General features: G+C 38.0%; 1 protein-coding gene across 2 annotated transcripts; it reads left to right on the plus strand.

The window, feature by feature from the left end:
- The first annotated feature begins 5,916 nt into the window (after nucleotides 1-5,916).
- Nucleotides 5,917-15,009, plus strand: wscd1b (WSC domain containing 1b). Of its 2 annotated transcripts, none has more exons than XM_082157052.1 (9): nucleotides 5,917-6,259; nucleotides 8,210-8,750; nucleotides 8,851-8,965; nucleotides 10,287-10,471; nucleotides 11,249-11,370; nucleotides 12,368-12,539; nucleotides 12,617-12,781; nucleotides 13,026-13,226; nucleotides 14,481-15,009. In XM_082157052.1, the coding sequence occupies exons 2-9, from the start codon at nucleotides 8,366-8,368 to the stop codon at nucleotides 14,831-14,833; spliced, it is 1,698 nt and encodes a 565-aa protein (XP_082013178.1). In that variant the 5' UTR covers nucleotides 5,917-6,259; nucleotides 8,210-8,365; the 3' UTR covers nucleotides 14,834-15,009. The 2 variants fall into 2 exon arrangements, with proteins under 2 accessions (XP_082013178.1, XP_082013179.1); XM_082157053.1 differs by lacking the exon at nucleotides 5,917-6,259 and adding an exon at nucleotides 7,931-7,962.
- Nucleotides 15,010-16,199: the final 1,190 nt, after the last annotated feature.

Below are 16,199 nucleotides of genomic sequence, written 5' to 3' on the forward strand. Positions count from 1 at the left end.
GGTATTCTGTACACATCAGCGAATGCACGTGCGAGATCCCTAAATTGATGTCAACGTCATTTAGTTCTGTTCAATCCGGTTTCCAGTCACAGCACTCTCCTATAAATGTGATCGGCCTACATTATGACAGGAGTCTGAAGTGTAATTCAGTGCTGTGATTTTAGTAGCATTGTCTTCATTCCTGCTCTGTTCATTAGCATAGTTGGTGCTTCCAGACAGCAGACCCTCATTAAAGAATAAAAAGGTCAGAGAAAGAAAGACATCTCCACTGTCTTTATTCAAGCTTTTCTTTTACCTAATGTGAAGACAGACTTCAGCACACAAAGAGGTGGTTCATTCGGACAAAACACCAACGTGAAGGCTGTCTTTCACACTGTGATTTACCCATAACCGCTGACACACAAAAGAAAAAGAGATTGAAAAACGCATTTAATTATAGTCCATGGAAAGCTCTGGCCCAATAAAAGCTATTCTCTCAGGGTAACTGGGTGAAATAAAGCAAAAGAAAATCATTAAAACACTGCATTCACCATGTCACTTTAGGTCTTTGGATAAATTAGAGTACATTTAATTTAGTTTCCTCTCAGCTTGTTCTGATGCAAGGCTTTGTTTACAAATAAACAGAACAATCTCAGATACTGATTTTATTATTTCAGCATAAACATCAATTTTCAAATGTTTACTGAGCAGTGCTCAAATTCAATGCCTGTTTTCGTCCAAAATTATTTAGAAGCTGCTTGTATTGACAAGCTGCAATCTTGTAACATTTAAAAGAGCGTTTATAATAAGGAATAAGAGACCATGCAATATATATACACACACATATTGCAAATAAATAAATAAATTGTCAGAATATTGTCAGCAAACTGAACCTTGCTAACCAGCCAAACTTTGATTACTAGGTCCTACCTGTAATCCCTTTATAAAATAAAAAATAACAATAGTTGACAAAAGAACAATGTGTTTTCTATGGGTGCGTACCATGCTTACTATATTCTGCACGACTGAAAGGCTGTATTGACAGCATCCAGGACTGGAACTCTCTGTATTATAAATGAGAATTGTGTTTGAATCAATTCATTTATGGCATCTGGAATAAGTTAATACATCTATGAATAAAGGTAAACCAGCAAATTAACTGCCAACCAACAAGAAAACTTGTTGAATTTTTTATCACTTTTTAAATTTTTTAAATTGAGCTTAATCATTTCATCCCGGTCTTAACCACAGCAATTAAAAATTCACAGAAAATGATCTGCACAATTTTTGCATGCTGGAGCACCAATTCTGTTTGACAGATTGTGAAAGTCACATCAGCTGCAGTTTTTTAAACAGCCTAAGCAAATAAAACTGTCGCTAAAAAAGAGTGTGAAGTCAGTCAGAGAGAGAAAGACAGACAGCAGGGCTCCAGACTGCGGCCTTTTGAATTCACCACAGTTTTAATAACATCGCTAGTCAGAAGCATTCAAATTTACTCCAGAATTATCTTTTATAAACCATAGATATCAGATCAAACAGACACAGCGTCGCTCTGCTGGCAAAGTTAGGTATAAACCTTTTGTGCCAGCCTATCAAACCTAAAAAGGATCTGACACATGACAAAATTGCTTGTAGTTTGTCCACTTGAGGTCTCACTGAACCTCCTCCAGCAATGTAGCCCAAGAAAGAAACTTCTTGTTTGGCGATCTGGCATTTCTTTGCGTTTTCAACCAGACCTGCCCGTTGAATTCTTTCAAACACCTTTGCCAGGTGTTCCAGATGCTGTTCCCAGGACTACGCTGCTGCAAAGCTGTCCAGACCCCTCAGCACTTGATCCACCAGGTGCTGGAAGGTTGCTGCGGCCCCGTGCAGACCAAACGGTAAATACAGTACTTTAAATGATATAGCCCTGCAGGAACACGAAAAACAGTCAAGTTCTTAGCAGAATCAGTCAGTGGCACTTGCCAATATCCTTTGCACAGATCTAAAGTTGTCAAATACTTAGCTTTGCCAAGTCATTCGATCAACTTGTTGACTCTTGGCATCGGATAAGGGTCGAAAGCTGATACTGCATTCAGTTTTGAGAAATCAACGCAGAATCTGAGTATCCTGTCTTTCTTTGGCACCAGTACGACTGGGCTACACCATTCACTTGTTGAAGGCTCGATAATGTCAGACTCCAGCATCATTTGCACTTCCTGTTTCAAGGCTGGGATCAGGCGTGCTGGTACTCTGCAGTGATTTTGCCTGATCGGCTCCGTTGCAAGCAAACAAATATTATGATGCAATAGTGTCGTTCAGATCCTTGTTTGGTACCTGTCCTGTCGTGAGCCTTACCAGTGTCTCTCTAGCCCTCAGTTCCTGTTCCAGACGTGAGTTTGGATTCTGGTCTTGTGAGGATTCTTCTATCCGTTGTGGATTACTGTAAGTCTACGGTGATCATCTTGCTTCAAGGATTTGCATCTATTGCCTTGCTACCTTTGACTATTTGCCTTGCTTATATTCATTATCACTGTTAATAAACTCTTATTCACTTGCACTTGGATCTCGAGTATCTCTGCTGACAGAACCGTAGACAGAAGGATTCTGGGTTAATTTTAAACGTGTCAAGTATCATCTGTTTAACACAGTAGTTCATTGAATTCTCACGCACATTTGAATCCGAAATCAAATCTTAAGCCTCTGGTGTGTAACTCACCACTGACGCTCCTCTTGCCAGTCGTTCCGGTTTTTCATGATGAACTTTGGACTGTAGTTGTACGAATTGGTGTTGAAGTATCCGATATTTGTGCTCGTGCATTGTGCTTCCTTTTCCGTTCTTCTCTTTGCTGTTGACTATGTAAAAAAGTTTGTAGCATTGTGTCCATCTGCTCAGACGTTCTATGGGATGATCTGCTCTGACGTACTACCTAAAGTCATTTCGTCATGCGTTGGAGATGAACTTGTTGCCTCCAGTTGCTCTGCTGGTTTAAAATCTTCTTTGCTCTCAGCTCCATCTGGTTTCTTTGGTGGTATTTGTGTCAGGATACCTTTACAACCACTGCCGCCTGATGTAGGAAAGCCGCAATGGCTAGGTGTCAGAGGTCTGATTGTATACAGTTACCCTGAGTTGTAGCAGAAATTTGTTTGCCGATAGGCCTGGGAAATGATGGAATGAGTTGAGTACAACGTAGGTATTCAGAGTTCAAGTCCAAGTGAATTTATTAGGACAGCTGTCTCTGCACACGTGCTCCAAATGAAGTTCAAAATAAACAAAACAAATCATCAAAAATACTCAAAATAGACGGTACAAAAAATAAATTAAACATGCTGAGAGCAGCAAAACATGGCATCAGATCTAGCCTCGAGGAAAAAGCTTCTGACAATGAAGACTCACATCTTACAGCATTTGGCTGTACAAGCTCTGGCCCTTGGCCCGTCTCTCCCCGGCTCAACTAGCCTCACTCCTTTGTATATGATATCTTCCCGCCAAACACTAGGAGATCATACCATCTGTAGGGGTCGATTAACTCCCATGACAACGGAAACACATTCAGTTCAATGTCAGTGCTATTACATATGCATTTGAACCAATACCATGATCACAAATAATATCATTAATCAAAGGTAAACAATATGAAAACATAATCATAACATATTAAACAATAAATCAATGTATACAATAACACTGTGAACTGATGTTGATCAAAAATAGGGTTGATCAAAAATAAAAATACACTTTTTCACTTTTATATGTTACTGTTGTTAATATAAGTGAATTTTATCTGCCTCTGAACTCAAACTCACGTGCTTTACGGTCAAATGTGCATTTTCAAGAAATAAACATGTAGGCCTAATATTATTAGTTACTGCACTTATTAATGCAAAATAATAATAATTGGTAACACTTTATCTCGATAGTCCACTTTAGAAATTCTACTAGCTATAAGTAACTTTGGAGCTACATGTCAACTAACTATCATTAGAGTATTAGTAAACTGTCTGCTTAATATCTGCTAACTCTTCATTGTGTTGGTCCCCCAACAGATATTCTACAGACTATAAGTAACTTGGCAACTACAAGTCAACTTATTCTCCTACAACCCGAACCTTAACACCTAACCATAATCTAACAGTCTGACAGTCTACTGCAGCTTACTAATACTCTAATGACAGTTAGTTCACATGTAGTTGAAAAGTTACTTATAGTTTGAATGTCTAAAGTGGACTATCGAAATAAAGTGTAACCTAGTAATTTTATGATTAAATGACCTTTATTTATAATGCCTACCAGATCAGGTGCTGGTGCCATCTGTAGAATTATAGTGGCACTGGTGCTACGGTTCTCAAATGTTAGTCTGGAGCCCTGCAGACAGTTAGGGTGTAGATGGCTCTCATCACAGACAGGTGTGCAGGGCAGCTGATCGTATCTGTGGTTTGTGCCTCAAGCAGTGCGGTCATCAAGAGATTTTAATCTGTTTTTCCCCACTGGGTCCAGCCGCCAGGACTAAATGGAATCAATTTGTTGATGGGTCCCTGACCCTGAACATAAGTGCAATATAATTACTTGAAAACCTGGCGCACTGTTCTGCAGTCAGTGTTCCTGAGGGACAAACCTCAAAAACACATTAACAAAGCGAGCGCAAGGAACACAAGCCCCTAGTGGACATGACTCACTCATACAGACTGTTGCTCAAAGGGACTCAAAATATCATTGAGAACAGTTTTATGGAAGTAATATACAAGATTTTCACACTGTATTGAATGAATATAATTGTGTGGTGGAGACAGTTGGAAATTCTGAAGAGAATTCATCTGGTTGTAGCTGCTGGTTGTGAATTTTGTGATGGCACAAAATAAAAAAGAATTTGGAACACTAATGCTCAAATATTTTAATGAAAGTGAAAGTGACATGTGAAGGATAAGTATGGTTACCCATACTCAGAATTTGTCCTCTGCATTTAACCCATCCAACTCAGTGCACACAGGTTAGGAATAGTGAGTAGTGAACACACACTGCAAACCATGACACACACACCTGGAGCAGTGGGCAGACATTTTTTGCTGCGGAGCCCAGGGAGCGATTGGGGGTTAGGTGCCTTGCAACCTTTGGGTTACCAGTCCGACTCTCTTACCTATTAGGCCTGCCCCATAGATAATTTTAACTTTTACAGCAGGCCTACTAATGTATACAGAATATAGAGGAACAACTGTCTGGCATCGTATGCCAGATATTTAAATGTCAATGGGCACAGAATGCATCGGTTTGTGTTATTTGTTCTGGGTATGTTGCAATGTCAAGAAAATGTATCTCAATATGAGTGTGCTTGTGTCTCTTTCTTTTTAGCGTGTGTGTGTGTGCTTTTCCCAGATGAATGTGCTCGATCCGTCTCCACAAAAACAAAGCCTCTGTTCTGCTCAGCACAGATAGTGCCTGATCTCTGTAGCCAGAGGAACTCAAAAAACCAAATGCCCAACATCAGTGGACCTCTCTGATGCATTGCAAATCTGCATGGATGTCCAAATAAAAATATGTATTCATGATCCACATTTAAAAACAAAATGGAAGCATAAAGCTTATTTTTGAAAGCCTGTGATTAAATCAACATTAATCATACTGTGTAATGCTGCACAGAGAACAGTACCTATTTTAAGTGTTTGAGGAAAAAAATAAAAAAATAATTCAAAATAATAATAACATTTTGTTTAAAGAAAAGTAAGCCTATTTTTAACCCAATTATTCTCATTAAAATGGTGGTGGGGTAGCATTTTAAATGTAGGCTAATATTGTTAGTTAATGTTCTTAATATACATTAGTAGGCTATAGAATGTTAAGTAATTTAGTTATTTTATACCGGGGGTCCCTGTGTAGGCACAGGCAGAGAGTTTGGGTGGGGGGTGTAAAGCTTGACAGCAGCGGCTCCTCTATACGCTCATCTGAACGCGTCAGACTCAGATCAGTCCGTGTTTTACACGCTGCTTTGGAAAAAACAACAACGCCGTTTTAATATTCTGCACGACTCTCGCTCACTTCTCTCTAACGTCTACAACAGGAAGCACAGACACGTTCAAAGTCGTTCAAAACTGCAGAAAATGTAAAAAACCGTTAATAGCAGTAAAAACATGCGATGAAAACAGTATTTTATAATCGACAGAAAGCGTTCAGCTGCGGGGAAGAGCCGGTGGGAATATCCAGTCAGGAATCAGCGGACACTCTTCAGTGGAAGCGCGTGAGCTGCTACTGGACACATCCGCGTCCGTTTGAACTGCACCTGATCCGAGGAACCACAGTAACACAGAGGTAAGAAGTAAGGTAACAAGCGTGTCTGACTCTTATCTTAGTATACACTCTAATAATATCTGACGCTTATCTGAGCTCAGCCGTATGCATAATTGAATTGTAAATATCGTACAGTAGCCCATTTATAAAGAGCATTTGGAAGTTTCCTTTTAAATGATTGACAGCTTGCGTCTGAAAAGTTTTGACATTGGTTTGATGTAATGACCACTACTTCTGCTTCCTTTTAACATTAAAGTGCATTTTAAATAACCATTGTGACTTTTGTAACATTTCGTTTTCTCTTGTAAATTCAGTCTTGCTGAATTTATGCCTTAGGCTAGCCTACTAACATGCAAAAAAAAATTAAAAAAGATAGAGTTTTGCAGAGACCCCTCACCACAAGACTAAAATTTTAACAAAATTTTCATAATCTCTGATACTAATGCTGAGTGATGCATCAAGCAAAAGAGCAAGTATACCCAAAGAAAAGATGTGATGTGCCCATGTATAGCCGAGCGAGAGAGAGAAACCTTGTAAATTGTCTGATAATGTGCTGATTTGTTTGGAGGTTGATCATCAGATAGACCTCTCATTCCTATCATGAAGAGAAAGGTTTTTCCATCAGCATCTAAATGATTTCATTTTCTATGTTAGGCTGCACAAGTGACTGCAGAGTCAGACACATAGAAACGAGTGCCATTTTCCTAGAGAATCCTCTCAGCGCAAAGCAAAAGCAGTTTCCCACAGATTCTACAAGACGAAAGTGTCAAACATTTCAGTACAGATGATGAATTTAAAAGAGCGATGCCATATGTTGTTTGCTTGGCTGTTATTTGTAGAGTCCTGATGGAAATCTGTTATATATTAGGAGATAACATTGTCAAAATGATTGATCTAGTAGCTGTTGCATCCTTTAAGGGATTTTAAGGAATATTCCTGGAACAAATAAGTTAAGTTCAATTGACAGCATTTGTGTCTTTCTTTTACTTACTTCCAATTTTTGGAGTATTAAAAAAGAAGAAATGTGAAGCTTACAATTCTTTCTTCTGATAAAACTTGTATTATTTGAGCTGAAAGGTTCATCAGTTTTACAGTCGTTTACGATTTTAGTGTTAAATGGCATTGTGTTGTCCTGGCAGTGAAGCTGTAAAATTGTAACTTTACACACTTAAATCATACTATTGCAACATCGAGCATTGTAACATTTACAATTTGGTCCATTAATTCACTTCCACTGTAAGTGTGTCACTGTAACAGATTTTTTTATTTTATTTTTAAAGGAGGGACAAGTGGATATTCATTTCTGTGATAATCTACATTACCACAACGACTGAGCATGTATTGAATCCTAAATATTACTAAGAGTTAGGCTATACTAATCAAAAATGGTAAAAGATTTCAGTTGCAAAGTATAGTGCTTTGGCAAAACATCAGATTTCCTTAGACACTGAGTTATTTTATAAGCTGTGCTATACACTGACGAATCTGCACTGGATGTCTTCTCTCTTTCTGCAATATGAATGAGCTCCTTGATCTGTGATATGAAGTTCAGCAGGATGGACAGCTCTTTCCTCCCACAGGCAGAAATTTCTTCCAGCCCATCACTCTGATGGACAGACAACTCACATCCCATAAAGCACCAGGCACAAATGAAGACCAAGAGACACAATTCAGCGATTCCTTCAGTTGATGTTTTCATACCTCACCTGTGTTTCTGCAAGCAGGTTCTCTTCAGTTTTCCAAACATGTTTAATATATCAAAAGGGAAAATGGTAATTGGACTCTTATTGATTCATCAAAAACAGCTCATTAGCCCCAAAGGGCCGAAACCTCTATGAAGAAATATGACAAGTGATTCACATTCCTTTGAGTTGTTAGATATTTATGGTTCAGATCTGAGTGGAGGGATGTGTTTTTATCTGATTATCTGATATTGTATTCATACTGACAGTCCTTTTCTATTTATTTTAGGTCCTGTGAACTAGTAGATGGTGAAGACACCAAGAGCTAAATCTTCTCTAAAAGATGAAGATCACAGCGCCTTCTAGAACATATCATCTTCTCTTCAGTTGTCCTGTATAAGTGGAAGGATCTTGTTTGACATCCATCTGGATGGTTTGAACCAGGATGGCCAAGCCATCCTTTTTAAGGAGAGCTCAATTGCTCCTGTTTTTTCTGGGTGTGGCTTACATCATGGCAGGAAGCGTGTTACTGCTTCAGCGCTCCAGTGTGGAGACATTTCAGAGAGAAACGGATACCATGGCGCTCCCTTCCCTACCAGCGCCACCTAGAGCACTGGAAGTACCTGCTGCCAGGTGGTTGTACAGGAGGAATGTCATCCAGGAGATGGAGAACCAACCTCTTGAGCAGACAGGCAATATAATGGACCAGAAGCACCTCATATCTCGTAACCTGGAAATCAGGCATCTGAGACGCCACTGGTTTCACGGTAATGCTGAACAGAAAAGATCTTCTAAACATAATCTGTCACACAAGGAAGCCAGACATAAAGGTAATGTTTGTAAAATAGAATTACCCATCTTAAATGTAAGATTTTTTATAATTATTCTAAACTGTTTATATTGCTTTTTTTTTTTATTGTTTCCAACAAGGGACCTACATTGGATGTTTTATAAACAACGAAACGGAGCATGCACTGGGCGGGACAGTTCTTTATGATTTCCGTAAAATGACCAGCGCCTTGTGTCAGGACACCTGCTCAGAGAGGTAACGTCTGAAGGGATGAAAATGAAAGATAAATGAAAGAAACCGTGTTCTTTTAGAAGAATGCGTTCAGTGTTCATCCACAGAAGCAGGGGGCAGAATGTGAGCTGGCTGGTGTGACTGATCTGGAGTCCATCCAGAGAAAGAGCATTCAAAATACATACATGCTTCAACCATTTAAAAAGACAGAAATTCCATTCTAAAAGCATTATTTTAAAATACAAAAAATATATTCACTGCTCAAATTAAAACAATGCTTTATTTAGGAAATGCCAACAGATACTTTTTGATGTTTTTACTTAGCAAAGCGGGGGTAAGCTATTACCTGTGAATGTGCGAGAATTTTGGTTCATTTGTATTTTTAGGTAATTAACTAGAAGAATAGTAAAACTAGACGAATAGCAAAGTGCAATAAATGGTAAAACTAATTTGCTCTACAAACCAGTGTGTTTGTTAGCACGATAATAAATTAAAATAATATGATAACAAATATCAGTTTGCAACATTAAATCAACATAATGACTGTTTTTGTACAATAAAAAAAATAACAAAGTGGCTGACACTTGAAGCCTTGCACATTAAATTTACAAAAGTCTGCACCACCGATTAAATAAGGTGGATAGAAAGAGAAGTCCCACACTACCGGCCAAAAGTTTGTAATTATAAAAAAAATTGTTTTTGAAAGATGTCTTTTATGCTCACCAAGGCTGCATTTTTTTAATCAAAATACAGTAAAAAGAGTAATATGGTCAAATATTATTATAATTTAAAATAACGTCTTTCTATTTTAATACATTTTAAAATGTAATGTATTCCTGTGATGGCAGAGCTGAATTTTCATCAACTATTACTCCAGTCTTCTGTGTCACATAATCCTTCAGAAATCATTAGCTATAGTTAACGTGAATTTATAATGAACAAAACCTTTACAGCATTTATTTATTTTGTTTACATTCTACATATCCTAATACATTTTTAACTTTTAAAATTGCATCAGTTAATGTAATTTTTATCATTGCAATAGCATTAGTTCATGTATTGTGAATGAACAAATGAACAATAAATTATAGGCATATTTATAAATTAACATTAACAGATAAATGCTGTAAAAATGTTATTCATTGTTAGTTCATCATACCTAATGCATTAACTAATGTTAACTAATTAAACCGTATTCTAAAGTGTCACTGAAAAGATGAGATAAGACTGGTAGAGTATAATAGAATAGAATAGAATAGAATAGAATAGAATGTACATGTGTATGTGTATGTGTATCTGTATCTGAATGTACATTCCTCAGAAGTGAAGGTTTGCTCTTTTGCAGTGGGTTCCGGTACGCTGGGCTGGAGTATGGAGCGGAGTGCCATTGTGGCAACCGGGTCTGTTCCCGCCGGGCTCGGGGAGAGGACTGTAATCTGGATTGCCGGGGAGAGAAGGGATACCCCTGCGGAGGGGTGGAACGCATTTCTGTTTACAGGGTTGAGGATCGTCTTCCAGGACAGAGAAGATGTGAGTCACATTAAAGCCTGCTACAGATTTCAGCAATCCTATAAGATTATTACAAATCATACTGTGCGACATGGATCTATTAAACTTGGGTACGACATGTACTGTGTATGGAGACTGTATGATGATGACACCTATTGAATCGTAGGCTACGACGCAAGTTAGGATAGAAGAATAGAACATCATCAGTGTGCGCTAGTGGTAAACGAATAGAGCAAGATGAATCACAGTTTGGCAGTTGTGGTTTTTATGTACGCTGAAAAAAAGAGGAGGAAGTGAAGGAGGAGAATATGGACGCGGTCATGGCTAGGGAAAAGAGGCCAACTTGGCATGCTAATTTTGGTAAATGGAGCTTGAGGAAAGTAATGCCATGTCTTAATGCTATGTCGCATCGATCAATAAGCCATTTCCTGTTGCATTTTTATTGGCTAGTCAATAGATGTAGGTCATAGTAGCAAACACACTGGTACCGGGCATTAGGCAGAAGTATTATACTGTAAACATACAGTTCTGCTTGAATGGGCCACACACATATATAATAATGTTTATTATATTTTGTGAGTAATGGATTAGAGAAGAACTAGTTTAAAGGCCTGGAACCGTGTGCCTAAATGGGCATGGATTGAGTATGACTAGATAAGACAGAACGTTGATAGTGATAGTGAGATAGTAAGCGCTGCTCTTGTTGTAACTTCATACGTCATCTGCTACAGGACAGAGGGAGGGTCACCTGAGGCTTTGTACAAGATGACTTCTGTTTTTCTGTCCGATGTTTCTCAGACAGAACTGTGCACTACCACGGCTGTTTCAAGAGGCCAAAGAACTCTACCGCTGACTTCCTGATCCAGACCTCTGGGCCGACACACACTCCTCAGCAGTGTATCGAGACCTGTACAGATCAGGTATAATTGCTCATATTAATCATTTTGTAGCAAATTAAAAGTGTATTTATTATTATTATTAAATATATTTAAAAAAATTATTATTAGGGGCCAATCACTGAAGATGGAGTTTATTATTATTATTCATAATAATAATAGTAATTAAGTCTCCCTTAAACCCCTGCTTAATTCGCACTGTAATTATTTAGATTAAATCTAGATCTGTCTGTCTGCACAATTCTGGGTAAATTGAGAATCAAGATTTTTTGTAGAATAGATTTCTGAGATATATTTAAAATAGAATCAGAATCAGGATGAGCTTTATTAGCCAAGTGTGTGCAAACACACTTGATCACGATTCTCCCACAATTCAAAACTAAACTAAATAAGTAATTTACTAGAGTTTGTGACAAAATGTTATTTACTGCAATCTATTTTAAAATGTTGAATTAATTTGAATTATTATTCTTTTTTTAATCCGTTTGAATGATTCAATGTCTCGCTTATAAATACTTCACTTGTTTCATTACTGGATGAATCAGCGTTTTTGAACAAATCTCTTGAATGAATGATTCAATGACAATTTTTTTATGACAGTCACTTGTCGCCACCTACTGGTGTAATGATGTAATTGATACAATCTTTATTTGAAGCGTTAAGTTTCTTTAAAAAGGTGATATGCTGTATTTTGATCACTTCTGTAGTCATCAGTGTTTATATCTGAAATATAAATGTTTATCCCAGTACTCCTGTGATATATGAGTTATTGTAAAATAAATAATGATACTGTGTAGTTGAATGTTCGCTGTGATCTTACCAGTCAATGATTTAATAGACAACCGAATCGTTGTCATTTAGGGAAAAGATGGTGTTTGAATCGAGATTGTAATCTTTTAACAATTAATTGTGCAGCTCTAGTTTACAATAATTTAGCTGCCCATCACTGCTCATTACACATGATGTGGTTTGTTTATTCAGAGCTTTATCTGACCCCTGTAATTGTGTGTGAACTCGTCAGGACCTGCCATTGGCCCTTTTGAGAGGTCAGCACTGTTTCTGCAGCCATGCCCCATTTCTCTTCACAATCCAGATGAGTGAACAGGAACGCATGTGTGAGAGGGGCAACAAAACAAACCACACTTCCCCTTATGAACAGGACTACTACTGGGTGTACAGTACTCCTGTGTTAGGTAACCTACAACATGCTACAACATTTAACTTAAACTTCAAGAACTACTGCTGCAACAGAAAATATCTTTTCTTTCAGATGCAACATGCAAAGAAAGGACATTTCTGCCCCAGAAGTCCAGGACCCTCGTGGCCCTGTCCAGCTTCCCAGGGGCAGGAAACACCTGGTTACGTCACCTGATTGAACTCGCCACTGGATTCTACACCGGAAGCTATTACTTTGACGGATCTCTGTACAACAAAGGTGAGAGTCCACTAATAACACTTAAACCCTCATCCCTTTCAGCCGTGAGATTTATTAGGATTCTGTAGGAGTGAGAACATGAACTCATAAGAAACACAAACACTTTTAGATATTGCCCCACAAGAAAGAAAATCAACACTGACACCTCTTAAACATCTCAATTGTTTGTCCTAGACTAGCAAGAATGAGATTAATTGAAAAGCAAATGCAGACTCGCGCTTCTCAGATTTCTGCATCTCTGTAGGTTTTAAAGGAGAGAAGGATTACTGGCAGAGCGGGAGAGTCATCTGCATCAAGACTCATGAAAGCGGCCAGCGAGAGATCGAAATGTTCAACTCTGCCATCCTGCTGATGCGAAACCCCTATCGTTCTCTAATAGCGGAGTTCAACCGCAAGTGTGCCGGACACCTGGGCTACGCATCGGACGTTCATTGGAGGAGCAAAGGTGCTAATGATAGAAACAGCATTCATTTCAGCCTTACAGTATGTTCAGACACTTTAGAGCAGTGGTTCTCAACCAGGGGCAATTGATGACAATTTTAAGTTTTTTTGGGGTGAACTGACCCTTTAAGGTCTCCCTGTGTTTTTCTGTCAAAATAAAAATTTGGTGTTTTAACGTTTGAAAATGAAGAAATTAAGACAGCCATAAATATTAGTATTGTTTATTATTAGACGCGTTATTACATCACATCTGTACACATAAAGAAGATGTCTCGGCTAGTAGGCTATATTGCATGTTAGGATGTTGGAGGTGGAGATTTATAGCCTTTTCTCACAGCACTTGATATAATTAAACTTATCAATTTGATGGCGGATCCAGAAAGGTTCAAACGACAAGCACCAGTGACAACTGGAGAATCACCCATTGTAAAATGCAAAAGACTTCATTCGGACTTCGAAGTGGCTACAGAAAAAAAGAGACTGCAACCGGGCCCATGCGAAAACAAGGATAAATATCGGAAGGGCATTAAATGTAGTCACGCAATGCTGATGTTGTTAACATTATCAATTTGAGAACAAAGTATTTATTTGTACGAATTGACGTGATATGATAAGCGATCGTTAGATTTAATCAGCGCGATTTACTGCAATGCTTTTTTTGCCTCAGTTGGTCAGAACAAAAGTGGATGTTACTTACTTGTTCAGACGACATTTTCTGATGAAAATTCTTATGTTGGTCATACTTCCAAAAAGTAGAATCTGTGATTCCGAATGACAGTATCCACACCGGCGCGGCGACTGACAGCAGCACATTATTATATCATATCATAATTCAAAACATTGGATTCCTCCGCGCTGTGCCGTGCCGAGGCACAACCCACGTAAATTTGATAATTCCGCGAATAATTGCAATTACAGATTTCGAACAGAGATGGCGACAAAGAGGAAAAACTACGGACTGCAGCTTTAAATGCTCATATTTTTTATTTTACATTTTGAATTTAATGTTTATATTTTCATTTAGTAATAATGATAATAATAATAATGGATTCATATTATTGTTATTATTTTATAGCCATATTGATATAATATACATATATCACAAATTGTGCAGCCCTACAAACAAGGACAGCCAACCTGGAATTTAATTTTTAATATCAATTCGATTTTTATCCCAAAGAACAGTCCTAGGTTTAAGCATGTGGGAGATGCTAGTTAATTTTACTATAATGCTGTTTTTTGTTTTGTTTTTTCTCAGAGTGGTCTGAGTTTGTGGACAGCTATTCGACCTGGTGGGTGTCTCACGCTCTGGCCTGGCTGCGATTTGCCCACCGCCTGCTGGTGGTACACTTTGAAAATCTTCAGAAAGATCCAGTCCCTCAGTTAAAGACTATCAGCGCTTTCTTGAACCTCAGCATTTCCGAGGAAAGACTCCTCTGCACGGAGAGCAACAGAGACGGCCTTTTCAAACGCCCTGGATCTCGTAGCCTGACTTTTGACCCCTTCACCCCTGAGATGAGAGCTCGTATAGACAAATACATCCACACAGTAGATAAAGCTCTCAGAGACAGAAGCATCAGCGGCCTACCACAGGAATACATGCCCAGGTGAGGGTACATGAACGCAGCTGCTGCCCCCTGCTGGAGGGAGGACACAGAACCACAAAGTGCCTCTGTAAAAAACATAACTGACATCGCTCAAAGTCTTTGAAATGCGGTTTGTTTGTCTGTTGTTTTATTTGTGCTTGATGTCTTATTGGAAGTGTGTTTAGTATGTGTTATCATTAAACTGATTAATTCTCATTGTATCAGTTTCAGTCCAATTTAATATTATCCTCAAATAGCTTACACTACGTCATTTTGAGTAGCCTACCTTAATAATTAAAATCCAATATGTATTTATTTGACAATTACTGCTTGTCAACTGTGTTTCTGATGTGTATTTGGAATTTCAGGGTCAAAGCATCTTCAAATTACACAAAAAGGCATTCATTCCAGAGAGATTTATCAGGGAAAAATGTTCCTTCATAAACTAAGATAAGACAGTCTGTGTCCTTTGGTCATTTTATTACTATAATGAATCAAAAGCAAAAATCTTGAAGGCTACAACACTAGCATGAGCTAATATCAGAACTTCAAATATACAAAAGGAAGAGCAACCCTGGATTTAACTGAGAGCAGAGGCCAAAACATAAGTGCTGAACATTCATTTGTACACAAAACCACAATCATAAAAGGAGAAAATATTATTTTCAGCAGGGTTTGACTGGATAAATATATCTGGTGATGTACTATAAGCAGAAGTTCCTTCTTTCTTCACAGTGGAAATCAGGAAGACACCCATTTCCAAGTCGCTTGTTTCAGTCTTAAGATAGTTAGTTGGAACATTAGCGCTTAATGTCACTGCAGGCTGAAAGAAAAATGCTGTGACTGCAGAATTCTTACATGAAAGACAGTTTACATATTTCAGGCCATAACCACTAGCTACATTTACAGTGAAGCCTAAAGAGCTGTTCACAGAGGACCAGCATGTTCCTATGTCAATCTGGGCTGTTTTAAATGGTTTATCTCTTTGATCTCAACTTGCCATCTTGATTGAACTACATTCGAATGAAATTGAAGCAGGTTTTAAATAATTCATTAAATAGAATATTTATTGCCATAAATCTGCCTGTATTAACAATCAGATTCAAAAATATCTTGCCTACAGAGTGCGGAATATGTAGTCATATTCATTGGAATTGGATTGATGAAAATCTATGCTTTTAATGCAACTCATGCCGTTTTTAAAAACTGCAGGTATTCTACATGAATCAAGTGTTAGCTGAAGATATTCACTAAACTCACAAAAAGAATGATCTAATTTGCAACTGTAATTTAAAACAACTGAGAAAGAAACTTGAACAAATTGCATTGAATAAAAAAAAATATTTAAAAAAAGAACATTATAGATCATTCTGAGAGACTCCATGAAAAGG

This window comes from Leuciscus leuciscus, assembly GCF_965113295.1.
Source record: "Leuciscus leuciscus genome assembly, chromosome: 24".
Classification (NCBI taxonomy): Eukaryota; Metazoa; Chordata; class Actinopteri; order Cypriniformes; family Leuciscidae; genus Leuciscus; species Leuciscus leuciscus.

Coding starts and splice junctions, on each gene's coding strand:
- wscd1b (XM_082157052.1), top strand. CDS start 8,366: ATGGCCAAGCCATCCTTTTTAAGGAGAGCTCAATTGCTCCTGTTTTTT. Junction 12,540..12,616: donor GTACAGTACTCCTGTGTTAG/GTAACCTACAAC, acceptor CTTTTCTTTCAG/ATGCAACATGCAAAGAAAGG. Junction 13,227..14,480: donor CGTTCATTGGAGGAGCAAAG/GTGCTAATGATA, acceptor GTTTTTTCTCAG/AGTGGTCTGAGTTTGTGGAC.